The 26143-nt window shown below is 44.5% G+C and overlaps 1 protein-coding gene across 4 annotated transcripts in view; it reads left to right on the forward strand.

Moving 5' to 3' along the window:
• The window catches only part of SHISA6 (shisa family member 6), a 302335-nt gene extending 277478 nt beyond the window's left edge, over positions 1–24857 (forward strand). For 2 of the 4 annotated variants that reach the window (XM_027624594.2, XM_027624596.2), the window contains 3 exons: positions 19016–19072; positions 22813–22965; positions 24305–24857. In XM_027624594.2, coding sequence (XP_027480395.2) covers positions 19016–19072; positions 22813–22965; positions 24305–24855 — 761 coding nt within the window. In that variant the 3' untranslated portion in view covers positions 24856–24857. The remainder of the gene's footprint in view (positions 1–19015; positions 19073–22812; positions 22966–24304) is intronic. The other 2 variants (XM_027624595.2, XM_027624597.2) reach the window with 1 other exon arrangement.
• The last annotated feature ends 1286 nt before the right edge of the window (positions 24858–26143 follow it).

The following is a 26143-nucleotide window of genomic DNA, read 5'->3' on the forward strand; positions in this document are numbered from 1 at the left end:
CTTTACCTCAGGGTAAAGGAACTTTGGAAACCATCAGATGCTCCTAGGAAGTGTCTTCTGTACCAAATGACTTCTCCCAGCCAATATTCTCACTATTAAAGTGTGTGAATGTGTATGACATCTGGACACAGGTCTCATTATCCCTGGATACACAATGTTTGGCCCAAAACGTATTGGGGATTTTACTGATACTGAAAGGCTTAAAAGCACCTTTAAGCTCCCCAGAGACTAAGGACCCAGTCCAACTCTCCTTTCTTCCTGATCTCTGCCCTGGGTCTCTTTGGCTGAGCACTGAGGTCTTCAGGCTACTTGGGAGACTCCACCAGCCTTGTTGAGAAACAGGGAGCTGGGGAGGGTGTGCCAAGCACCTGGGTGAAGCTGGCCAGGGCCCAGTGAGACAGTGAGCAAATCCTGTCCCCATAAAGCAACTACAAAGCTGGACAGAATTGATAAAAATAGCCACTTCAGTCCCCTGGACAATTAACCAAAAAGCTTACAACATCTGAGAAGCATTTATGCTTGAAAAACTGCTGAACTCAAGGCAGGAGTGGAGAGTATATGACAGTCTTGGGGCTTCTCCCAGCTTCCCCCCAGATCAGTCAGCACAGAGGTTCTGCCAAGATGGGGCCAGCTGTGAGTACTGGCAGCTGTGCTAGTCAGAAGGGACCCACTGGATTTGGGATGTTAGGTGACACCCCTGCCCTCTCACTGCATATGGAAAAGAACCAATACAATTAATGGCTGACTTCTCATCTAAAGCAAAGGAGGCCAGAGACAGATGGGAAGCCCCATCGAAGTGCTGAAAATACCCATCAGCCAAGAATTCTGTAGCAGCAAAATTAACCTTCAAGAGTGAAGGTGGAATGAAGACATTCTCAGGTAAACAAAGACTAAGAAAGTTCTCTGGTAGCAGACCTGACTGACAAGAAATACTAAAGAAACTTCACAGGCTGAAAACAAGTGTACACCTGACAGTAATTCACATTCACCGAAAGAAATGAGAAACACCGGAAATGATCAATGCATGGTTAATGTGAGAAACGCTATACATAACTTTTTTCATTTCCTCTCTTAACTTTTTGAAAAGACATAAAATTGTATATGTCAATAATTTTAATACTGATCATTGGGTATAATATATGTATACATGTATAAAAAGGAATGTCAGAAACTCTCACTTTTCCTACCTGGAATTTGGCAGTTCTTCAAGTACAGGTGCTTCTCAGATTGTTGTATGCTCTTTGGTCAGTTTCCAGAGTATTGGATAGATAGATGATAGATAGATAGATAGATAGATAGATAGTTGTAATCCCTAGAGCAATCACCAAGAAAATAACTTTTAAGATATAGTAAAATTGTCAAAGGAATTTAAATGACACCATATAAATAGAGAGACATACCATGCTCATGGATTGAAAGACTCAAAAGAGTAAGCATATCAATTCTCCCAAAATAATATACAGCTTTAACAAAATTCCTGTCAATGTCCTCACAAGAGTCTTTGTAGATATAATCAATATTATTCTAAAATTTATATGGAGTGAAAAAGGAACTAGAATAGATAAAATAATTGTTAAAAGGAGAAATAAGCTGGGAGGGATCAGACTACTCAATTTCAAGAAATATATGGCTACGTTAATCAAGACTTTGTATTCGTAGGGAATATAGTCAATGGTATTGTGATAGTGTTGTATGGTGCAGATGGGAACTACACTTGTGGTGAGCACAGCATAACATATAGACTTGTCAAATCACTATGTTGTACACCCAAAACTAATGTACCATTGTGTGTCAACTATACTTCAATAAAAACAAAAGACTGTTCCTGAAAAACAAAAACAGAAAGATTATTTTTTTTTTTTTTTTTTTTTTTTTTTTTCTTCTAACTTTTATTTTTTTTTTTTATTTTTTTTTTTTTTGTATTTAATTTTTTATTGTTATGTTAATCACCATATATTACATCATTAGTTTTTGGTGCAGTGTTCCATGATTCATTGTTTGTTCATAACACCCAGTGCTCCATGCAGAACGTGCCCTCCTCAATACCCATCACCAGGCTAACCCATCCCCCTATCCCCCTCCCCTCTAGAACCCTCAGTTTGTTTTTCAGAGTCCATCATCTCTCATGGTTCGTCTCCCCCTCTGACATACTCCCCTTTTCTTCCTCTCCTGTTATCTTCTTCTTTTTCTTTTTTCTTAAAATATGTTGCATTATTTGTTTCAGAAGTACAGATCTGTGATTCAACAGTCTTGCACAATTCACAGCGCTCACCGTAGCACATACCCTCCCCAATATCTATCACCCAGCCACCCCATCCCTCCCACCCCCAACCACTCCAGTAACACTCAGTTTCTTTCCTGAGATTAAGAATTCCTCATATCAGTGAGGTCATGTGATACATGTCTTTCTCTGATTGACTTATTTCACTCAGCATAACACCCTCCAGTTCCATCCACGTCGTTGCAAATGGCAAGATCTCATTCCTTTTGATGGCTGCATAATATTCCATTGTGTATATATACCACATCTTCTTTATCCATTCATCTGTCGATGGGCATCTTGGCTCTTTCCACAGTTTGGCTATGGTGGACATTGCTGCTATAAACATTGGGGTACATGTACCCCTTCGGGTCCCTACATTTGTATCTTTGTGGTAAATACCCAGTAGTGCAATTGCTGGATCGAACGGTAGCTCTAATTTCAACTGTTTGAGGAACCTCCATACTGTTTTCCAGAGGGGTTGCACCAGCTTGCATTCCCACCAACAGTGTAGGAGGGTTCCCCTTTCTCCACATCCCCGCCAACATCTGTCGTTCCCTGACTTGTTAATTTTAGCCATTCTGACGGGTGTGAGGTGGTATCTCATTGAGGTTTTGATTTGGATTTCCCTGATGCCAAGCGATGTTGAGCACTTTTTCATGTGCCTGTTGGCCATTTGAATGTCTTCTTTGGAGAAATGTCTGTTCATGTCTTCTGCCCATTTCTTGATTGGATTATTTGTTCTTTGAGTGTTGAGTTTGATAAGTTCTTTATAGATTTTGGATACTAGCCCTTTATCTGATACGTCATTTGCAAATATTTTCTCCCATTCTGTCGGTTGTCTTTTGGTTTTGTGGACTGTTTCTTTTGCTGTGCAGAAGCTTTTTATCTTGATGAAATCCCAATAGTTCATTTTTGCCCTGGCTTCCCGTGCCTTTGGCGATGTTTCTAGGAAGAAGTTGCTGCGGCTAAGGTCGAAAAGGTTGCTACCTGTGTTCTCCTTTAGGATTTGGATGGACTCCTGTCTCACGTTTAAGTCTTTCAACCATTTGGAGTCTATTTTTGTGTGTGGTGTAAGGAAATGGTCCAGTTTCATTCTTCTGCATGTGGCTGTCCAATTTTCCCAACACCATTTGTTGAAGAGACTGTCTTTTTGCCATTGGACATTCTTTCCTGCTTTGTCAAAAATAAGTTGACCATAGAGTTGAGGGTCCATTTCTGGGCTCTCAATTCTGTTCCATTGATCTATGTGTCTGTTTTTGTGCCAGTACCATACTGTCTTGATGATGACAGCTTTGTAATAGAGCTGGAAGTCCGGAATTGTGATGCCACCAGCTTTGCTTTTCTTTTTCAGTATTCCTCTGGCTATTCTGGGTCTCTTCTGGTTCCATACAAATTTTAGGATTATTTGTTCCATTTCTTTGAAAAAAGTGGATGGTATTTTGATGGGGATTGCATTGAATGTGTAGATTGCTCTAGGTAGCATTGACATCTTCACAATGTTGATTCTCCCAATCCATGAGCATGGAACGTTTTTCCATTTCTTTGTGTCTTCTTCAATTTCTTTCCTGAGTATTTTATAGTTTTCTGAGTACAGATCCTTTGCCTCTTTGGTTAGATTTATTCCTAGGTATCTAATGGTTTTGGGTGCAATTGTAAATGGGATAGACTCCTTGATTTGTCTCTCTTCTGTCTTGTTGTTGGTGTATAGGAATGCCACTGATTTCTGTGCATTGATTTTATATCCTGCTACTTTACTGAATTCCTGTATGAGTTCTAGCAGTTTTGGGGTGGAGTCTTTTGCAGAAAGATTATTTAGTATTGGCAGAGAAAGGACATGTAGATCAATGGAACAGAATAGAAAACCCAGAAATAGATTCAAACAAATATATCCAACTTTTAAAAACATATGCAAAAGCAACTAGATGGAGGAAAGAGAGCCTTTTCAAGAAATGATGGTAAAGTAATTGGCCATCAGAAAGAAAGGAAGGAAGGAAGGGGGGAAAAAAGCCCTCAAGTTAAACCTAAGTCTTATACTTTGTATAAAAATTAACTCAAAATGGGGCGCCTGGGTAGCTCAGTTGATTAAGCATCAGACTCTTGATTTCAGCTCAGGTCATGGTCTCAGGGTCATGAGATCAAGCCCCATGTCAGGCTGTGCTCTGGGCATGGAGCCTGCTTAGGATTCTCTCCCTCCCTCTCCCTCTGCCCCTCCCCGCCAATTCTCTCTTTAAAAAAAAAAAAAAAAAAAAACCGAAATGGATCATGGACTTAAATGTAAAACATAAAATATCTAGGGAAAAAAAAAAACAGGAGAAAATTAAAAATCTTCAGGACCTAGGGCTTAGAAAAAAGTTTTGGACTTGACACCAAAAGCACAGTCTATAAGATAAAAAATTGATAAATTGGACTTCATCAAAATTAAAACTTTTGTTCCACAAAAGATTCTATGTTAAAAGGATGACAAGACAGGCTACAGTCTGGGAGGAAATATTTATAAACCATATATTCTACAAGTAACTATTATCTAGGATATAGAAAGAACTCTCAACATTTAATAGGAAAAATGCAAACAATCTGATTAGAAATGGGCAAAAGTAATCAAGAGACATTTCACTGAAAAAGATATACAGATGAAAAATAAGCACATGAAAAGATGTTTAACATCATTAGCCATTAGGGAAATGCAAATTATAGCCACAATGAGATATCAATACACAGCTATCATAGCTAACTAAAAATGGCTAAAATAAAAAATAGTGACAACACCAATTGCTCACAAAGATGTGGAGAAACTGGATCACTCATTTGTTGCTAATGGGAATGTAAAACAGCACAGCCACTCTGGAGGACAGTTTGGCAGATTCTTTACAAGATTAAACATATAACTACCACACAATCCAGCAGTTGTGTTCCTGCACATTTATCCTAGAAAATTAAGACATGTTGACAAAAACCTGCACATGAATGTTTATAGTAACTATTCGTAATATAACAAAACTGAGGATCCAGATGTCCTTCAGAAGATGAATAGTTAAGCTGTGGTACGCCCAGATCATAGGATATTCACTGCAATAAAAAGTAATGAGCTATTGATACACGCAACAACCTGGTGGGTGTCCAGTGAATTATGCTTGATGAAAGATCCAATCCCAAAAGTTACATGCCGTATGAGTCCATTTATATAACATTCTTGAAATAACAAAAGTGATAGAAATGATGGACAGGTTAATGGTGGTCAGGGGTTACTGAAGGGGTGGGTACAGGAAGGAAGTGGGTGTGGCTATACAAGGGCCACAAGAAGAATCCTCCTAGTGATGGAAATGTTCTTCACCTTGACGGACTCAATGTCAGTATTCTGGTTTTGATACAATCTATGGTTTTTTGTAAGATATTACCACTGGGGAAGTTGGCTAAAGGGTATACAAGATATCTGTAGTCTTTCTTCTAGTTGCATGTGAATCTATAATTATCTCAAAATAAAAATCTTTGTGGTAGAGAATGATACCATGAAGGCAACATTTCTTTTTCTTATAAATCTGTGATTGGGGCAGGGCTCAGTGGGCATAGCTTGGGCAGCTGGAAGGCTGGGGGCTGGAGTCATGTGAAGTCTTCCTCACTCACACATCTGCCAGTTGATGTTGGTTGTGGACAGATATCTTAGCTGGAGCTTCCAGCCCTTACCTGTAGGCTTTGCATGTGGCATGGACTTCCTTACAGCATGGTGGCTGGGATCCAAGGTTGAGTGTGCCTCAAGAGAGACAGGTGAAAGCCACATGACCTTTTGCAACCTCCCTGTGGAAGTCATACAGTATTACTTCTGCTGCACTGTGCTTACTGTGGCAGTCACCAAAGCCCTACAGTTTTAAGGAGGTGCAGAGGATACTCCCTCTAATGTTGGAGTGGGAATGTTCTAGGAGAACATGTGGGACTAGAACTATAACTGTGGCTGTTTTTATAAAATATAATGTGCCACAGTCTCTAAAGGCTGACCTTCTCTCTTCCGAATCTACAGGACTGCCCCATAGCTACATAGTTTACACGCCATGGGTCCAACCATGCAGAGAGACCAAACCTCTCTTATAATTCCTCATTTCTGGAAAAGGAGCTCTAATTGGCCCAGGCTGAGTGTGGTATTCACATCTGGTCAAATCAGCCGTGACCTAGAGTTTGGCCTATATTAAGGGGAGCAGGGTCATGTCACATACAACTATGGGGGCCACAGTAGAAGGGAGGACAGTTTGAGGCACCTGGATGGCTCTGTCCATTAGTGTCTGACTCTTGGTTTTGGCTCAGGTCATGATCTCAGGGTCCTGAGATTGAGCCCTGAATCAGGCTCTGCACTCAGTGGGGAGTCTGTTTGAGGATTCTCTTTCCTTCTTTCTCTGCCCCTCCCCACCACTCGCTCTTGCCCTCTCTCTCTCTAAAATAAATACATATATTTTTATTTTAAAGAAGGGAGGACAGTTTCCTGAGCAGGAGGACTTGCTTCTAGCTATCAAGGCAATCCAGAAAGTGCCAAAGTACATAAGGTAGATTTTCACACAGAAAACTGTGTGCTCTGTCAAGAGACAAGCATAAAACAACATGACACAGAAAGGTTAGATGTAAAAGGATAGGCAAAGTTCATCAGGCAAATGCAAACAAAAGGAAAGCTGGGTGGGCAATATAAATATCAGATCAAGAGGACTTAAAGACAAGAAAAGGCATTAAGTAGGACAGAAAGGGTTATTTAATGTTGATAAAGAGGGCAGCCACAAAGAAGACATACGTACCATGAGCCTTTTTGTGCTGAATGATGTGGCTAGGGAATACATAAAAGCAATTCCATGACAAATACCAAGAGAAAATGACAGGAACACAAAGTAGTGGGAGATCCTAATACACGTCCCTCCATCTTTGACAGAACAAGTAGGCAACGAATGAATTAGGATGGAGGAGAACTGAATGATGTATTTCATGTGTTTGATTGAATAGATATATGCCCATTTTGTACCCTCCAAAAGGAAAATATACCTTTTCTCTAAGTACTCATGAAACATTTATAAAAATCGATTATATAGTAGCCCATAAAGGAAATCTCAATAAATTCCCAAAAGACCACGATACAATGAGACAGAAAATTAAGGGCCAAAGCTCAAACCAGCACACCCAAACACTTCAAAATGTAACAACACTCTACTAAAGAACTCTTGGGTCCGAGGGAAAACCAAGGGTGCAATTACAGATCATTTAGGACATTGCAACAATAAGAACATTGATGAGAAGGTGCCAGAGATGAAATCAGAGCTAAAGACCCTATATTATAAAAAGAAAAGAGGAAAAGTAAATATACCAAAGATTTGAGCCCAGAAATGAGAAAACAAAAGCAAACCAAACCAAGGAAAATTAGGAGGGAAGAAATGAACAAGTCCAGAAGCATAAAATAAGATTTGAAGACAAAACAAAGAATACATATGTATAAGGGATAGTTCTTGGAAAAAGAATAATAATATGAAAAAATTGCTGATCCAGAAAATTTTAACACAGAAAACTAAGAATAAGAAAAGACTTAGAGAGGGCAGAGCAAGATGGCAGAGGAGTAGGAGACCTGGATTTCGTCTGGTCTCAGGAATTGAGCTGGATAGGGATCAAACCATTCTGAACACCTACGAACTCAACAGGAGATCGAACAGGAGAGTAGCAACAACTCTCTGAACAGAGAAGTGACCACTTACTGGAAGGTAGGACGTGCGGAGAAGTGAATCCGAGGCGATATTCGGGAGGATAGACGGCGGGGGAGGGGCCCTCCGTCGGCCGCTTCTGGCAAGTGCTAGAGCCGCGGAGCACAAAATCGGAACTTTTAGAAGTCGGTTCCGCGGAGGGACGTCGCTCCAGTGGCTAAGCGGGGGGTGGAATCCTCGCGGGACAGTGTGGTCTCAGGACCCTCGGGGTCACAGGAAGACCGGGGGTGCCTGAGTGCGGCAGAGCTCCCAGGTATCGGAGCGGGGAAGCCGGCTGCAGAGACGGAGCCGAGGCGCGGGCTCTCAGCTCGGGGTGGCCATAGACTGTGATCCGGGGGCCAGTCGGGCCACTGCTCCTCCAGCAGGGACCCAACAAGTGGCAGAGCCGGGGAGACTCCCCTTCCTCCCCCGGGAGGAGCGGCGCGGGAGTGCACCGCAGGGATCTGCTGGGTTTGGAGACTCCACATGGGGTCGGGGGCCAGAGATAGAAACACTCGGTCACAGGCCGGGTGAGCACGGAGTGCGGCCGGAGACCGGGGACACGGGAGTGACTGACTGCTCTTCTCTGGGGGCGCACTGAGGGGCGGGGCCCCGAGTTCTCGGCTCCTCTGGATGGAGATTGGGAGGCCACCATTTTCACCCTGGTCCTCCAAAGCTGTACCGAGAGCTTGCAGGGAACAAAAGCTCCTGAGATCAAACCCGAGCAGCTTGCTTAGCCCGGGCCGACAAGGGCGGGGCAATTCCGCCTCTGGCAAAGACATTTGGGAACCACGGCAACAGGCCCCTCCCCCAGAAGATCAGCACGAACAGCCAGCAAGCCAAGACCAAGTTTACCGATCAAGGAGAACGGGAGAACTCCAGCGCTAGGGGAATACTGCACATAGAATTCATGGCTTTTTTACCATGATTCATTAGTCTTTCAAAGTTAATTTTTTTAACTTTTCTTTTAATTTTTCTTTTTCCCTTTTTCAAACAACATCTTATCAATCCCTTTTTTAAAAAAACTTTTATTTTTCATTTTTAGAGTCATATTCTATTCCTTCATAGTAGTTACTCATATTTTTGGCATATATATATATATATATATAGTTCTCTCTTTAAAATTTTGAGATACAGTTTCTTCTAACAGATCAAAATATACCCTAAATCTCTAGTGTATGACTTTGTTCTAATCTCCTGCCTGATCACATTCTCTCCCCCCTTTTTTTCCTTTTTTTTAAAAATCCTCTTCTTTCTTTTTTCAAACAACTTCTTATTTCATCAATTCCTTTTATAAAAATTTTTATAATTTTCATCTTTACAGTCATATTCCATCCCTTCATTGTATCAACCCTTATTTTTGTACATATATAAGTTTTTCTTTCATTAAAATTTTGGGAGGCACTTTCTTCTAACAGACCAAAATACACCCAAAATCTAGTGTGTGGCACTGATCTATGCACCAGCCTGATCATGTTTGATCATATTCTCTTTTTTTGTTTTGTTCTGTTTTTGTTTGTTTTTATCTTTTTCTTTTTCTTTTTTCATTCTTTCCCTTTCTTTTCCCCTGGTTTCAGGTCTTTTCTGATTTGTTTAGAGTATATTTTCTGGGGACGTTATTACCCTGTTAGCATTTTGTGCTCTCATTCATCTATTCTCCTCTGGACAAAATGAAAAGACAGAAAAAATCACCTCAACAAAAAGAAAAAGAGGTAGTACCGACTGCCAGGGACCTACTCAATATGGACATTAGTACGATGTCGGACCTAGAGTTCAGAATCATGATTTTAAAGATACTAGCTGGGCTTGAAAAACATGGAAGTTATTAGAGAAACCCTTTCTGGAGAAATAAAAGAACTAAAATCTAACCAAGTCGAAATCAAAAAGGCTATTGATGAGGTGCAATCAAAAATGGGGGCACTAACTGCTAGGATAAATGAGGCAGAAGAGAGAATTAGTGATATAGAAGACCAAATGATGGAAAATAAAGAAGCTGAGAAAAAGATAAACAACTACTGGATCACGAGGGCAGAATTCGAGAGATAAGCGATACCATAAGACGAAACAACATTAGAATAATTGGGATACCAGAAGAAGAAGAAAGAGACAGAGGGGCAGAAGGTATATTGGAGCAAATTATACCAGAGAACTTCCCTAATGTGGGGAAGGAAACAGGCATCAAAATCCAGGAGGCACAAAGAACCCCTGTCAAATCAATAAAAATAGGTCAACACCCCAACATCTAATAGTAAAACTTACAAGTCTCAGAGACAAACAGAAAATCCTGAAAGCAGCTCAGGAGAAGAGATCTGTAACCTCCAATGGTAGAAACATTGGACTGGCAACAGACCTATCCACAGAGACCTGGCAGGCCAGAAAGGACTGGCATATCTTCAGAGCACTAAACGAGAAAAATCTGCAGCCAAGAATACTATATCCAGCTAGGCTCTCATTGAAAATTGAAGGAGAGATAAAAAGCTTCCAGGACAAACAAAAACTAAAGGAATTTGCAAACACAAAACCAGCCCTACAGGAAATATTGAAGGTGTCCTCTAAGCAAAGAGAGGGCCTAAAAGCAACATAGACCAGAAAGGAACACAGACAATATATAGTCACAGTCATCTTACAGGCAATACAATGGCACTAAATTCATATCTTTCAATACTTACCCTGAATGTAAATGGGCTAAATGCCCCAATCAAAAGACAGGCTATCAGATTGGATTAAAAAACAAGATCCATTGATATGCTTCCTGCAAGAGACTCATTTTAGATGCAAAGACACCCCCAGAATGAAAGCGAGGGGTGGAAAACGATTTGCCATGCTAATGGACACCAAAAGAAAGCTGGGGTGGCAATCCTTATATCAGACAAATTAGATTTTAAACCAAAGAGTGTAATAAGAGACGAGGAAGGACACTAAATCCTACTTAAAGGGTCTGTCCAACAAGAAGATCTAACAGTTGTAAATATCTATGTCCCTAACATGGGAGCAGCCAATTATATAAGGCAATTAATAACAAAAGCAAAGAAACACATTGACAACAATACAATAATAGTGGGGGACTTTAACACCCCCCTCACTGAAATGGACAGATCATCTAAGCAAAAGATCAACAAGGAAATAAAGACTTTAAATGACACGCTGGACCAAATGGTCTTCACAGACATATTCAGAACATATCATCCCAAAGCAACAGAATACACATTCTTCTCTAGCGCCCATGGATCATTCTCCAGAATAGATCCCATCCTAGGTCACAAATCAGGTCTCAACCGATACCAAAAGATTGGGATTATTCCCTGCATATTTTCAGACCACAGTGCTTTGAAAGTAGAAATCAATCACAAGAGGAAAGTCGAAAAGAACTCAAATACATGGAGGGTAAAGAGCATCCTACTAAGAATTAAAAAAATTCATGGAAACCAATGAAAATGAAAACACAACTGTTTAAAATCTTTGGGATGCAGCAAAGGCAGTCCTAAGGGGAATGTATATAGCAATACAAGCCTTTGTCAAGTAACAAAAAAGGTCTCAAATACACAACCTAATCCTACACCTAAACGAGCTAGAGAAAAAACAGCAGATAAAGCCTAAACCCAGCAGGAGAAGAGAAATAATAAAGGTCAGAGCAGAAAGCAATGAAGAAGAAACCAAAAGAACAGTAGAACAGATCAATGTAACAAGGAGCTGGTTCTTTGAAAGAATTAACAAGATTGATAAACCCCTGGCCAGACTTATCAAAAAGAAAAGAGAAATGACCCAAATCAACAAAATCATGAATGAAAGAGGAGAGATCACAAGCAACACCAAAGAAATACAAACAATTATAAGAACCTATTATGAGCAACTCTATGCCAGCAAATTAGATAACCTGGAAGAAACGGAAGAAATGATACATCTCTAGGAAGAAATTCCTAGAGATGTATCAACTACCAAAACTGAACCAGGAAGAAATAGAAAACCTGAACAGACCTATAACCACTAAGGAAATTGAAGCAGTCATCAAAAATCTCCCAAGAAACAAAAGCCCAGGGCCAGAAGGCTTCCCAGGGGAACTCTATCAAACATTTAAACAAGAATTAATACCTATTTGTCTGAAACTGTTCCAAAAAATAGAAATGGAAGGAAAACTTCCAAACTCAGTTTATGAGGCCACCATTACCTCGATCCCCAAACCAAAGGCCCCATCAAAAAGGAGAATTACAGACCAATATCCTTGATGAACATGGATGCAAAAATTCTCACCAAAATACTAGCCAATAGGATCCAACAGTACATTAAAAGGATTCTTCACCACGACCAAATGGGATTTATCCGTGGGCTGCAAGGTTGGTTCTACACCTGGAAATCAATCAACGTGATACAATACATTAACAAAAGAAAGAACAAGAATCATATGATCCTCTCAATAGATGCAGAAAAATCATTTGACAAAGTACAGCATCCTTTCTTGACCAAAACTCTTCAGAGTATAGCGATACAGGGTACCTACCTCGATATCATAAAAGCCATCTATGAAAAACCTACAGCGAATATCATTCTCAATGGGGAAAAACTGAGAGCTTTCCCCCTAAGGTCAGGAATGCGTCAGGGATGTCCACTCTCACCACTGCTATTCAACATAGTATTAGAAGTCCTAGCCACAGCAATCAGACAACAAAAAGAAATCAAAGGCATCCAAATCGGCAAAGAGGAAGTCAAACTCTCACTCTTTGCAGATGATATGATACTTTATGTGGAAAACCCAAAAGACTCCACCCCAAAACTGCGAGAACTCATACAGGAATTCAGTCAAGTGGCAGAATAGAAAATCAATGCACAGAAATCAGTGGCATTCCTATACACCAACAACAAGACAGAAGAGAGAGAAATTAAGGAGTCAATCCCATTTACAATTGCACCCAAAACCGTAAGATACCTAGGAATAAATCTAACCAAAGAGGCAAAGGATCTGTACTCAGAAAACTATAAAATACTCATGAAAGAAATTGAGGAAGACACAAAGAAATGGAAGATCTTTCCATGCTCATGGATTGGAAGAACAAATATTGTGAAGATGTCAATGCTACCTAGAGCAATCTACACATTCAATGCAATTCCCGTCAAAATACCATCCACTTTTTTCAAAGAAATGGAACAAATAATCCTAAAATTTGTATGGAACCAGAGAAGACCCCGAATAGCCAGAGGAATGTTGAAAAAGAAAAGCAAAGCTGGCGGCATCACAATTCCAGACTTCCAGCTCTATTACAAAGCTGTCATCATCAAGACAGTATGGTACTGGCACAAAAACAGACACATAGATCAATGGAACAGAGCAGAGAGCCCAGAAATGGATCCTCAACTCTATGGTCAACTCATCTTTGACAAAGCAGGAAAGAATGTCCAGTGGAAAAAAGACAGTCTCTTCAACAAATGGTGTTGGGAAAATTGGACAGCCACATGCAGAAGAATGAAACTGAACCATTTTCTTACACCACACACAAAAATAGACTCCAAATGGTTGAAAGACCTAAATGTGAGACAGGAGTCCATCAACATCCTAAAGGAGAACACAGGCAGCAACCTCTTCAACCTCAGCCGCAGCAACTTCTTCCTAGAGACATCGCCAAAGGCAAGGGAAGCCAGGGCAAAAATGAACTATTGGGATTTCATCAAGATAAAAAGCTTTTGCACAGCAAAAGAAACAGTCCACAAAACCAAAAGACAACCGACAGAATGGGAGAAAATATTTACAAATGACATATCAGATAAAGGGCTAGTATCCAAAATCTATAAAGAACTTATCAAACTCAACACCCAAAGAACAAATAATCCAATCAAGAAATGGGCAGAAGACATGAAGAGACATTTTTCCAAAGAAGATATCCAAATGGCCAAGAGACACATGAAAAAGTGCTCCACATCACTCAGCATCAGGGAAATCCAAATCAAAACCTCAATGAGATACTACCTCACACCAGTCAGAATGGCTAAAATTAACAAGTCAGGAAATGACTAATGTTGGCGGGGATGCGGAGAAAGGGGAACCCTCCTACACTGTTGGTGGGAATGCAAGCTGCTGCAGCCACTCTGGAAAACAGTATGGAGGTTCCTCAAACAGTTGAAAATAGAGCTACCATATGACCCAGCAATTGCACTCCTGGGTATTTACCCCAAAGATACAAATGTAGGGTTCCAAAGGGGTACGTGAACCCCGATGTTTATAGCAGCAATGTCCACAATAGCCAAACTGGAAAGAGCCAAGATTTCCATCGACAGATGAATGGATAAAGAAGGTGTGGTATATATATACTATGGAATATTATACAGCCATCAAAAGGAATGAGATTTTGCCATTTGCAACAACGTGGATGGAACTGGAGGGTGTTATGCTGAGTGAAATAAGTCAATCAGAGAAAGACATGTATCATATGACCTCACTGATATGAGGAATTCTTAATCTCAGGAAACAAACTGAGGGTTGCTGGAGTGGGGCTGGGGTAGGAGGGATTGGGTGGCTGGGTGATAGTCATTGGGGAGGGTACGTGCTATGGTGAGCGCTGTGAATTGTGCAAGACTGTAGAGTCACAGCTCTGTACCTCTGAAACAAATAATGCAATATATATGTTGAGAGAAAAAAAAAGAAGAAGATAGCAGGAGGGGAAGAATGAAGGTGGGGAAATCGGAGGAGGAGACAAACCGTGAGAGACGATGGACTCTGAAAAACAAACTGAGGGTTCTGGGGGCGGGGAATGGGTTAGCCTGGTGATGGGTATTAAAGAGGGCACATTCTGCGTGGAGCACTGGGTGTTATGCAGAAACAATGAATCATGGAACACTACATTAAAAACTAATGATGTAATGTATGGTGATTAACATGCCAATAAAAAAATTTAAAGGAAAAAAAGAAAAGACAGAATTTCATATAGAGAGGGTTTTTTTTTTTTTGAGGAATGTTACAGTTTTAAGCTAAAAAATTTACAAAGTTCCAGTAGATATATTTAGGAAAAATAGAAACTACAAGTTGAATTTAGAGTTGGAAAACTGAATGGATTAATATGTAAATAAAATGTTGCCGAGTGTGAGAAGCAGTGCATGTACTGGTTATGGATGCGGGCTTTCATGCAAGCCCGCCTGGATTTGCATCCCCAGCTTCACCTGTTAAGCCAATTACTGACCTCTCCAAACCTCAGTTTCCCTACCTATAAATTGGTGATTATAACATCCATCTCCCAAATTTTTTGTGCAGTCAATGAAATACTAAGGCAGCCTCCTATACGGTACTAACAAAAACTCCCCCAAAGACACTAGACATTATTATTGTATTCCTCCAAACTTCCAAAGAACGGGTTTCTCATGTGCTATATTAGTTTCAGGGCACAGAGAAAATTTGAATGCTATTCACCTGACTCAACGAAATCATTTTCTTGATGCACAAACTTGATATCTTACCACAAAAAAAGACAAACTTTCTTTATGAATATATATGAATTAAATAAATATTTGCAAATGGTGCCTGGGTGGCACAGTCGGTTAGGTGTCAAATTCTTTGTTTTGGCTCAGGTGATGATCTCAGGGTGGTGAGATCAAGCTCTGTGTCGGGCTCTATGCTCAGCAGGGGGGAGTCTGCTTGAGATTCTCTGTCTCTGCCCCTCCCCCCACTCACTGCCTCACTCTCTCTAAAATAAATAAATAAATATTTTAAAAAATTTATAAATATATGCAAATAGAATCCAATGTTGTAATGAAATAATACGACACCAAAAGCAAATTAAGGGAATTCCCAGGAAGAGATGAATGGCTTAAATTATATAATTTAATGCTTACATTATAGATGTGTACTATAGAGTATTCTATAGAAAGGACTATTATGAACCCATATAAAATATTTCAAGGAATATTTCAAAATGTGAAAATATATTCCAGATACGTTGTCCATTAAGTATAAAGGAAACAGATTAAAAGTAGTGTATTTGAGGGCTCCTGGGTGGCTCAGTTGGTTAAGCGACTGCCTTCGGCTCAGGTCATGATCCTGGAGTCTAGGGATCAAGTCCCACATCGGGCTCCCTGCTCAGCGGGGGGTCTGCTTCTCCCTCTGACCCTCTTCCCTTTCATGCTCTCTGTCTCTCATTCTCTCTCTCTCAAATAAATAAATAAAATCTTTAAAAAAAAAGTAATGTATTTGAGACACTCACATCTGTGGAACCTATACGTATTTATCTGTGTGTGTTTATGTACATATGCCTATGAACATTTAGTTTCCTTCTTTTTTCCTTTTCTTTGCTACAAAATTTTATAAATTTTTATAAATTTTAGTTTATTATAGTTTTATAAAAACTATAAAAATGTTGCAATGAATAACCTCACACATTTGTTATTTTGTACAAATGTGAGGATCAAATCATCGTATTTATCTGTATTTTTCTCCACATTAAGAGCTGAAAGCTGATTCGCACTTGTGCAAAATGACAAATGCAAAAGGTAATTCATTGTAATATTGTGTGTGTGTTGAAAGTAAACATACACATAGTCATTTCCAGGGGGAGAGAAAGAAAAGGAAATATAACAAAGTGTCATCGTGGTTATTTTAAGACAGTTTTAATTTTCTCCTTTATGCTTTAAATTTCTTCCCTTAATTAAATGTTAGCAAAACATTCGAAGTGTGATTCAAACAAAAGGAAAAGCATTGCACTTGTAAACAAAATATCTAAATGCAAGACATTTATCCTGCTTGCAAATGCATCTGTAAAGAAAAATGATAAGGACTACCTCAAAGAAGACATTTAAAGAGGTTTTTTTACAGTTTGGAAATGGGTAGGCCAATAACATATATACAAATCAAAATTGGTCTTAATATTCATTCTCAAAAATGTAGGGCGCCTGGGTGGCTCAGTTAGTTAAGCGACTGCCTTTGGCTCAGGTCATGATCCTGGAGTCCCGGGATCAAGTCCCGCATCAGGCTCCCTGCTCGGCGGGGAGTCTGCTTCTTCCTCTGACCCTCTTCCCTCTTGTGCTTTCTATCTCTCATTCTCTCTCTCTCTCAAATAAATAAATAAAATCTTTAAAAAAAATGTAGGTGAATGTGTTTAGCACAAAGCACAGAGCGCAACCGGTGACCAGGAGGTATTAACTGAAATGAATTGATGTCCCTTTCCTCGGTGGCACCTAGACTCTAATATGGAAGATTAAGAGTGTTTCTGTCTAACTGCCACTCACCATCCTTCCACTGGGCTCTTCCATTTTTTACAGCTGTCTCTAATGCTGCCATATTGCCTAAAAACAAATAAACCAAAAAATAACAACAACAGAGAGCAATGAAACTGGTTTTCTCCTTGCCTCTGGAGGACAAGCAAAAAGGGAAAAAAAAATTATCCTTTATCTCCCTTCCTGGATTCTCTCCTCTTGCTTAAATCCAGGTCCGATGTAGCATTAATTCAACCTTTGGCAAATGTTTTTTTCCCTGGATATAGCTTAATATTCGGTCTTGGGAGGGAAGAATACCATTATGTGAGAAATTCTAGCTTGCTGCCCAAACCCACATCCCCTTTGGATAATGTCCATGACTACTTAAAGAGTCTGGTCTGAACCAAAGGAACGATGTCACAATTCCCTTAGTAGGGGAAATTTTGTCTAGTAGGAGTACCCAGGATGATTTGTCTTAGAAATGGCCAGGGTCTAGAGCTAAGAGGAATCTGGACAAAAAGATATATTATGGGCCTGGATTTTGGAGGTAGCTATAGGAACAGGATTTGGGGAGAATGACGGAAGGGAAATGGTGGACCATGACTGGGGTTTGCAAGCCCATAGAATATTAGTGCCACGGACAGACAGAAGCTTGACCATGGGACAATAAAATGATGAGAAGGCTCAGCTCGCTTCGGGACACAGTGGTTTGGAATAAGGGCAGGAATTTCGAGGGCATGTCTGTAAGCTGTTTAGAATCAAACCCTACAGACCAGACCAGATGGACCTTCAACAAGAGGTGTATTTGAGAACTGTCAGTTTGTGCAAGAAGGTAGAGCCTTCATGAAGCATCAGTATGTCGGGAATACAAGAGGTGAAGGGGTCTCATGAGGAAGCTGAATAGTGAGCAGCCAGAGGCTAGGATGCCAGGAGTAGTAAAAGATGGTTTCAATAGCGAGATGAAGGGAAACAGAAGCAGATCTTCTAGCCCCAAGATGATGGCATGGCTGTAAACCATGGTTTAGAAAAACTAAAGCAAAGACTTCATGCCTCCTTCCCCCCTTGCTTTAGTTGAAATTAGAAGCAAAAATACAATGTTGAATTAAAGTAATAACATAGGGATGAAGTGTTCTTTCGTGGCAAAAACCACAGGTGCATTCAGTTTCAGAAGCCCTTAGAATGCCTTGAACTCTGCGCTTTGGCAACTGGGACCCTATTAATTTTGTGACTTGTTCAATCCATGTGGACTTTGCCATTTATAATAAAAAGAAATGCTTTGGAAAGGTTGGGCTGTGTCATGTAGAGGCAGGACAGAGCCAAGAACCCAGGACTCCTGATCCCAAGCAGTGGACAGTTCACGTCAGCTTGTCCCACCTGAGGATGCACCCAGACACCTGTGTATAAAGGACAAATCAAAGCCCCGTAAAAGTATAAGCACCTTAAGTTAGGGAATCCTCTTCCTGGCTAACCACACCCTAAAACACCCCTTCCCCCCCCAAAAGGATCTCCTTCCCCTGCCCGGTTCCCCACCCCATGTGTGTGTACTTGCCAAATGGCCCTTAGTCTCCATCCCTCTTTCTCCTCCACCCACCTCCACCCCAACAAACCTCTGTTGCCGGTCAGCCAGATCCACAGATGTGGGTGGGTCTCCATGGTGACAGAGGAAGCCTTGGTGCAGAAGGAGAGAGACACACAAACAGCAGAGGAAGTTTCTTTGCGCCTAACACACTGCCTCCTGCCCTTCACTTTTCCAGGGCATCAGGTTTCAGAAGGGCATCCTCGGACTCAGAGAAGCACATTAGATGTCAAGAGAGGTGCTATTGCGCGGGAGCAACAATGGAATGCCTGAACTTTTCTTTAAACATCTCTTTTCTATGATTTCCAGGTGATCATCAGTATAACCATCCGATTTTAAGCAGTGCTGCCCAGACCCCTACACATGGTGAGAGATGGCTGTGAGCACTCCGTATTCCATCCCCATTCCGAGTGGGTCCATCCTGACTACTGATGCCCATCAGGCATCAGACCTATGGTCATGACTCACTGATGCTCAGGAGGTGTAAGGAGCCCACGATGGCTCAGTCCCACCCTTACACCATTGACCCCCTCGTGTCCTGTCTCTGAAACTGGAGTGACCTTCCACCATGAAAGGGAAGGAGTGAGACCCTCTCTTAGCCCATTCTCATGTGCAATCTAGATCACTTCTTGCGGTCATCAATTCCATATGTCCACAGCAAGGAGTGAGCACTCTCCTTGGCCCAAGGCTGCTTGTGGTACCATTTACTAATGGCATGGGACTTGGCATATAAACCCTATCAATCCACCCCAAACCAAGTAAGATTTGCTAACACTCAAAACCAGACTGGGTGACCTGAGCATTAGCCCCTGGGCAGGGGAGGAAGATGAAGGTTGTAGAGCACGGGAGTGTGGAGGCAGCCCCAGAGGTTTACAAAACCAAGTTTCCTTTTTAACACTTCCTCCTGCCAGGTCGCAACGTAACATCTGGAATGGCAGAGAAAAACTATTTTGGGCACCCGCTCAAAACTTGGTAGGACACAAGACAGCCATGTAAATTATGAACTATCAGTCATTCCTCTGTCTTTGCTCTGAAGGAGTGAAAACATCATTAAATTTTAGTGAGAGAGAAACTCAAAACAAAGATAAAATCTGCAGCTCTCTTGGCAAAGAGACTTACCACCCTCCTGTGAGATTATGCTCTGCATCAGCACTGAGGTGTTGAGCATTATAATTAGGAGGCTAGAACTGGACTATTTTGATGTCCCCCTCTAGGGCGAGGCTCCTGGTGGAAATGTGTGATGAAAGCAATAGTTTAATAAGCTGTTTCAGGTTGTGGGGTCTAGGAAAAAACCAGAACTAGAAGACATTAGAGAGATCAGTTAAGAAGCAGCAGGTCCCAGGGGTGATGTGGACAGTGGGAAAAGACAAAAAGGTTCAGATATGAAACACGATGGTGAAGGAATCGAGAAAACTTACTCACTGAATATGGCTGGCAAGAGTCAACTGTGAGTAAAATGGTGAGCTATGCTCAATTAGAAGAATGGGAGTTTTTAGTAATGCAATCTGGAGAGGCAAGAAAGCAGCCTGTGTGTAGGGGAGCTGAAGCTGTCGATGGTGAATTTGGATCTGGACATCTGAAGCTGGAGAGAACCAAAGGATAGTCAAGAGAAATGATTCAGCAGGCAGCTAGAAATGCAGAGATGCAGTCTGGAGGCAGGTTACAGCTGAAGACGTGAGTTATGCTTTGGAAGCAGGAACAGACGGCCTGGGAGTGGGGGCAGTCTGTGCAGAGAAGGCTGAAAGAGAAAAGCAGAAGGCAGAAGCAGAGAGCCTGGGGGATGCCCATGGTGATGACACAGCTGTAGGAAGAGGAGCCAGAAAAGGCAAGCGAGGAGTGCTCCACTCACTCCTGAACATTCTGGAAGGATAAGTAGGAGCTGGTTTTCTCCAGAAGGAGCCAACATAAGCACAGCCTCCTGAGGACAGAAGAGGAGCCATTCTTCCCAGCTCCTCTCCCGGTCTTTTCTTTTTCCACCTGGTACAAGGGGGCAAGGGTAGGTAGATCTGGTCCTTGCCCTTCAGCAGCTCACAGCCTGGTGGGAGCAGGGCTTTCTCTGCATTTCTTCCTTGGAGGCTACACTTGCCCCCAGGAGCTGGCAGACTGACTATTAAAGGGGAAGATGGCCTGTGTCAACTTGATTAACCAAAGAGCATTAGTTGGATCCTGATTTGGGGCCAAACACTATGAAGGCATCAAATTGGAAAGCAAGATTTCTGCTGTCAAGGACATTGCCATCTTTGGTGATCAACAAGACCAGCTCAAGTCAACTGATCAGAGATCACATAGACAACTAAACTGGGTGGGATTGCCTGGAAAAGCAATAGGGGCTTGAAGACCGGATATCGCTGTGGGCTGAAAAGATGTGACATTGCCATAGTGAGGAGTCTTGAGTGAAGAGAGAATTTGGACAGAGGACGAGTAAGGAAAGGCATTGCAATAGGAAAGACAGCATAAGCAAGGGGGCAGGGGTAATCATGGTGGAGACAGAAGACAAAGAAGAGCTGGCCTTAGCTCAGCAGCATGAGTTGGAGAACAAGCGGGGCTGATGGGAAGAGCATCCAGAAATGTTGCATTTGGAAGTGGGTGAGCTGAGCTATGCCCTCAGTGGGAGTATGATGCCAAGAGGCAGAGGGAAGTTTATTCTTCTCCAGCATCACCAAAAGTGAAGAAAGGAGAGCTAGGGGACCAGTGGCTGTCACCCAGTTCCGGATAGCAGTGCTCCCAGCTTCCTGCCCACTCCACTTCCTGGCATCCATCCCGATCCATACCAGGGAGGCTCTTTCTGCACAGCACGTTCTGATCTCTTGGGGATGTAGAGCATCCCTCACCCCCTCACATATGTACTGAGCTGGCAAGAACACCAGCTCATTGGCTGGGCTCCCCTGGCTCCATCCCCAGTGTTTGGGGGGACCAGTGAAGCCAGGAAGGATAGAGAAGCTGGGAGTTCCCTGGAGTGAGGCTGCCCTTGGACCAAGCCTAGCAGGTGCTCCTCTTTGCCCCCCATTTCACAGAATTCCTGACTTCCATAGTTCGGCACTCTCTTTGCCAAGAGGCAGGGGGAAGCCAAAGCCTAGCCCTTCTTGGGGGTCCCAAACCATAGAGGATAGAGGGACAATGAGAGAGCCACCTGCCTACCTCATTTGGGGGAATGGTACCACTGTTGACTTCTTGCTGAGGCACAGCAAGTCCGTCAAGCACCAAGGCATGCTTGCTTCCTTCCTTCACAACCACTCCCTCACCCACACCTGCATCTCCTCTCTCCCCTCAACCACAGAGCCCAGCTCAGCTCATTCACCTCATTAGTCATCCACCTCATTGCCTGCTCATCTTCTCTTCCATTCCTCCTCCCATTCCCCACCCCCCACTCCGGTCTAGCATTGAACACACTCCCTTCTCTCTCTTCAGAGTTTGGAATCTCAAGGCTCTGTCTCAAGGGAAGGAGGGAGGAAAGGGGAATGATGTGCTACGCATTTTGCCTACATTCTTTCCTCCAATGGCTCAGAGATAGCCAAGGGGGCCTTAGGGGAGGTACTAGAGGAGGAGGAAATAGCTTTGTAGCTCACGGTGGCCTGTTGGGTGCAGGGCTTGGGGAGGCCCAAGGCCCATGTAAGGGATGGAATGAGGGATGGAATGACATCATGGGTTGTGTGGGATAAAGTCTTGGTGGAGTTGGGGTCCTGGACCCAGTTCCATGGATATGTGGACAAGACCAGTCACTCCACCTCTTTCAAATTCAGATTTTTCTGAGCCTGAGAGCTGTGAGGGAAAGGACAGAACTTTCACTCCAAAGTAGACAATTTTATGACCCCCCCTCCAGCTCTATCAGGCTTATGTTTTCATCAGACATACATGGGGAGAAGGAGTTTGCCATTCAAGGAAGGGCAAGCCACCAGCGTGGCCAGTAACAGCTAAAACAGCACCTGCCCCCAGGCTTGTAGACAACTGGAACTGGGCATGAGGGAAACTGAGTCACCAGCACCACCCGTGTCCTAGCACAGCAGACCAGGAAAGCAGGATGAGGAGTGAGAGACAGAACCTGGATCCTCCCCTCCTACCTGCCCTCTGTCTTCCCTAATGCCATGCACCCCTCCCTTCTTTTGTAGAGAAGCCACGGATGAACAACATCCTGACATCGGCCACTGAGCCCTATGACCTCTCCTTCTCCCGCTCCTTCCAGAACTTGGCCCACCTGCCCCCATCCTATGAGTCTGCAGTGAAGACCCACCCTAGCAAGTACTCATCCTTGAAGAGGCTAAGTAAGTGGGTTTTCTTGGGCTTGGGGTCTGCCTCTGCAGCCTCTGTGACATCCTCCTGTGTTTTTCTCTCTTGCACTACACCTGAGGGGACAGGTGTGGAGTTCCAAGAATAAAGAGTGAGGCCATGTGAGTCTAAGGAGCCTCTGAACATGGGTGGGCTGAAGACCCATTAAGACCCTTTACAATGCCAAGAAGGTACACAGCACAAGGGCTCTTCTTTCCTAGCTCCTGACCCTTGGACCTTCTGCCTCCACGTCCCCCTGGGACTATTTTCATGACCACCCAGCTGCGGGACTGAGCCTTTGCTTGATGCTACGGGGTAACCTACCCTGATGAAATTCATCCCTTGGGTCTACCTACATCAGCCACCTCCAAGGTAGAATGGTGAATTTCTATGGCTAGAAGCGGGGATCCCTAATGATCCGAGGAATCTGATGAATGGCGGGGAAGAGGGAGGCAGGATCTACCCATCCAGGACCCTCTGGGCAAACAGTGGAACAGTCAGCATTCCCACATTCTGCAGAGATTTGGAAAACCCTAGGAAGCCTCGTTCCTGAAGTTTGGGGCAAAGCAGGCTTATGTGTGTCCTGCGTAAGTTCAAGGGTATAGCAGTCCCTGTGAGTGTGGGAGGGCCTCCTGGATGAAGAGAAGGGTGGAGCATTGAATGAGGTGCACATAGAGGATGGTTCTGGCCTGCTGCTCATGTTGTGGGCACAGTTGAAGTAGGTGTTGGCTGGATTCTGTGCACATGTGGGGCTGGAGGCCCCTGTGTTGGCTTCTTAGACACTGGCTGTTACTCAGAGAAGGTGTTACTATGTTCCTAAGTTACCAGCTAAGCATGTTCACCAGTGCCTCCTGGTTGGAGCATCTTACTTCCCTGGAGCAACCCAGCTTCCTCGGAGAGAGGCTCTGAACCTCATCAGAAGGCCACCAACTGCTTCCTTGAGTGTTCCAGCCAGAGCCGTCCTGTTTCTGGACCGTAGTGTGGTCGAAACAGCACCAGAGCAGGATCTGAGGGGCTTGGCCGTGCCAGCAACTCTGCCCTGAGCTCCCTGGGCACCTTCATGTCCCCCTGGATACTCAGGGTGGTCCTGGACCAGGGGCATCAGCAATGCCTGGGAGCCAGTGAGAGAGACTCCCAGGTCCACCCTGGACCAGGAGGTCTGAATCAGAATCTGCATTTCACAAGCCCCCCCCGGACTGGGTTTGCACATTCAGTGGAGAAGCTCTCCTCCACCTGTCTGGGCTGTGGGGTCCTAGTTCAGTCCTGGCTGCGATGTCACAGTGTCACCCCAGCTGACTTCTCTCTCTCTCTTTCTCCCTCCCCCTCTCCCCCCAGCTGACAAAGAGGCTGATGAGTATTACATGAGGAGGCGGCACCTGCCGGACCTGGCTGCCCGTGGCACCCTCCCCCTCAACGTCATCCAGATGTCCCAACAGAAGCCCTTACCTCGAGAGCGACCCCGCCGGCCCATCCGGGCCATGTCCCAGGACAGGGTTCTGTCCCCGGAGCGGGGCCTGCCCGACGACTTCGGCTTGCCCTACGACCGCATCCTGTCCGACGAGCAGCTGCTGTCCACCGAGCGCCTGCACTCCCAGGACCCGCTGCTGTCCCCGGAGCGGACGGCCTTCCCTGAGCAGTCCCTGTCGCGGGCCATCTCGCACACGGACGTCTTTGTGTCCACGCCCGTGCTGGACCGGTACCGCATGACCAAGATGCACTCCCATCCCAGTGCCTCCAGTAACTCCTATGCCACTCTGGGCAAGAGCCAGACGGCCGCCAAGCGTCAGGCCTTCGCCTCCCGCAGACACAACACGGTGGAACAGCTGCACTATATCCCCGGTCACCACACCTGCTACACAGCCAGCAAGACGGAAGTGACCGTGTGACTGGCGGGGCGGGGCGGGGCGGGGCCGTCGGGCGGGGCGGGGCGGGGCGGGGCGCAGAGCCTGCCTCTGGCCCTGGGCGGCTCCCCTCGCTCGTCCCCTCCTTAGGAGGTGAGGGTGGGCCGCCTCTGCCCAGAAAGCCATACCCCCGGGGGGGGGGGGGGGGCGGAGCGGGGGGAGACACAGCCCGGTGGCCTGGCTCAGCACACTCAGACTGGGATCTAGAGCGATGTCCCTCACTCTTCCAAGAAGCATCGAGGGGAGTGAGGAGAGGGGCTAGGCCCCAGTCCCACCCCACCCCCGCCCCCAACGCCCACCACCACTAACTCCCTTTCAGCCCCATGTCCCTCTCCCCCCTCCAGGGGGCTCAGCGTTGGGTTCTGTCAGCCAAGAGACCCTGGCCTGACCTTGGTCCGAAGCCGCCTGGCTTTGGACCGGCCAGCAGGTGCAGTCAATGGGCTGACCCAATAGGCTACTTGGTCTCGTTCATTTACCTACAACCGCGTCACAGAAATCTTCTAGTGCCTACAAACTGCCTGCTCGCTCTCTCAGAGCCAGGGAGCTGCTGTGTCCATAAGCACAATAACGTTCTCTTCTGCCTGCTGGAACGCTCTGGTCCCCACTGAGTGGCCCTTCCTTCGTTCACCCCCTCGGGGCACCCCCTGCCCTGTGCCCCTCCCCCAAGGCCCAGGAGATGGGGAGGGGTTTCCTTTCTTCAGCTGCCTCCCCAATGTTGGGAACCCCCCCAGTTCTAGCTCTGTGCCCCCCCCCCCGCCGGCCCCCCAGGGCCCCCTCCTCTAGCCCTAGTTGTTTGACCCCTGAGCTCTCTGGGGCTTTGCTCCAGTCCTCCCAGAGGAGAGTCACAATGGGGTGCAGGGATTTTGGGGGTGCCGTCCCCGGCAACCTATCTCCACACTTCCTCCAGGCCTCTAGGTCTGAACTATGACCCGACACTCAGGCCTGCCTTCCCCTCCTTTGCTCTGCTCCCCAGAGGCCTCTGCCCATGGCCAGAGAGTGGAGGGTGGGGGGGGCACTGTGATGCCCTGGGCCTCAAGGGCTTGCCATTCCCATCACCCCAGGCTCTGCCTGTCTCCCACTGTGCAGGTCAGGCAGGCGGGGGCAGAGGCTTCTAGAGAGGGTGGCTCAGCCCCCAGCCAAGGAGGACCCAAGGTGGTGGTTCTGCGCCTTGCCCACCCCTCTCTCCCCACCACTGCCCACCTGCTTGGCCCCTTCTCTGTTCAGTGCTCACTCTCTCTGCCTCCTCCCCCTGTAGTTCCATTACCTAGACCAG

This window comes from Zalophus californianus, chromosome 16 (genome assembly GCF_009762305.2).
Source record: "Zalophus californianus isolate mZalCal1 chromosome 16, mZalCal1.pri.v2, whole genome shotgun sequence".
Taxonomy (NCBI): domain Eukaryota; kingdom Metazoa; phylum Chordata; class Mammalia; order Carnivora; family Otariidae; genus Zalophus; species Zalophus californianus.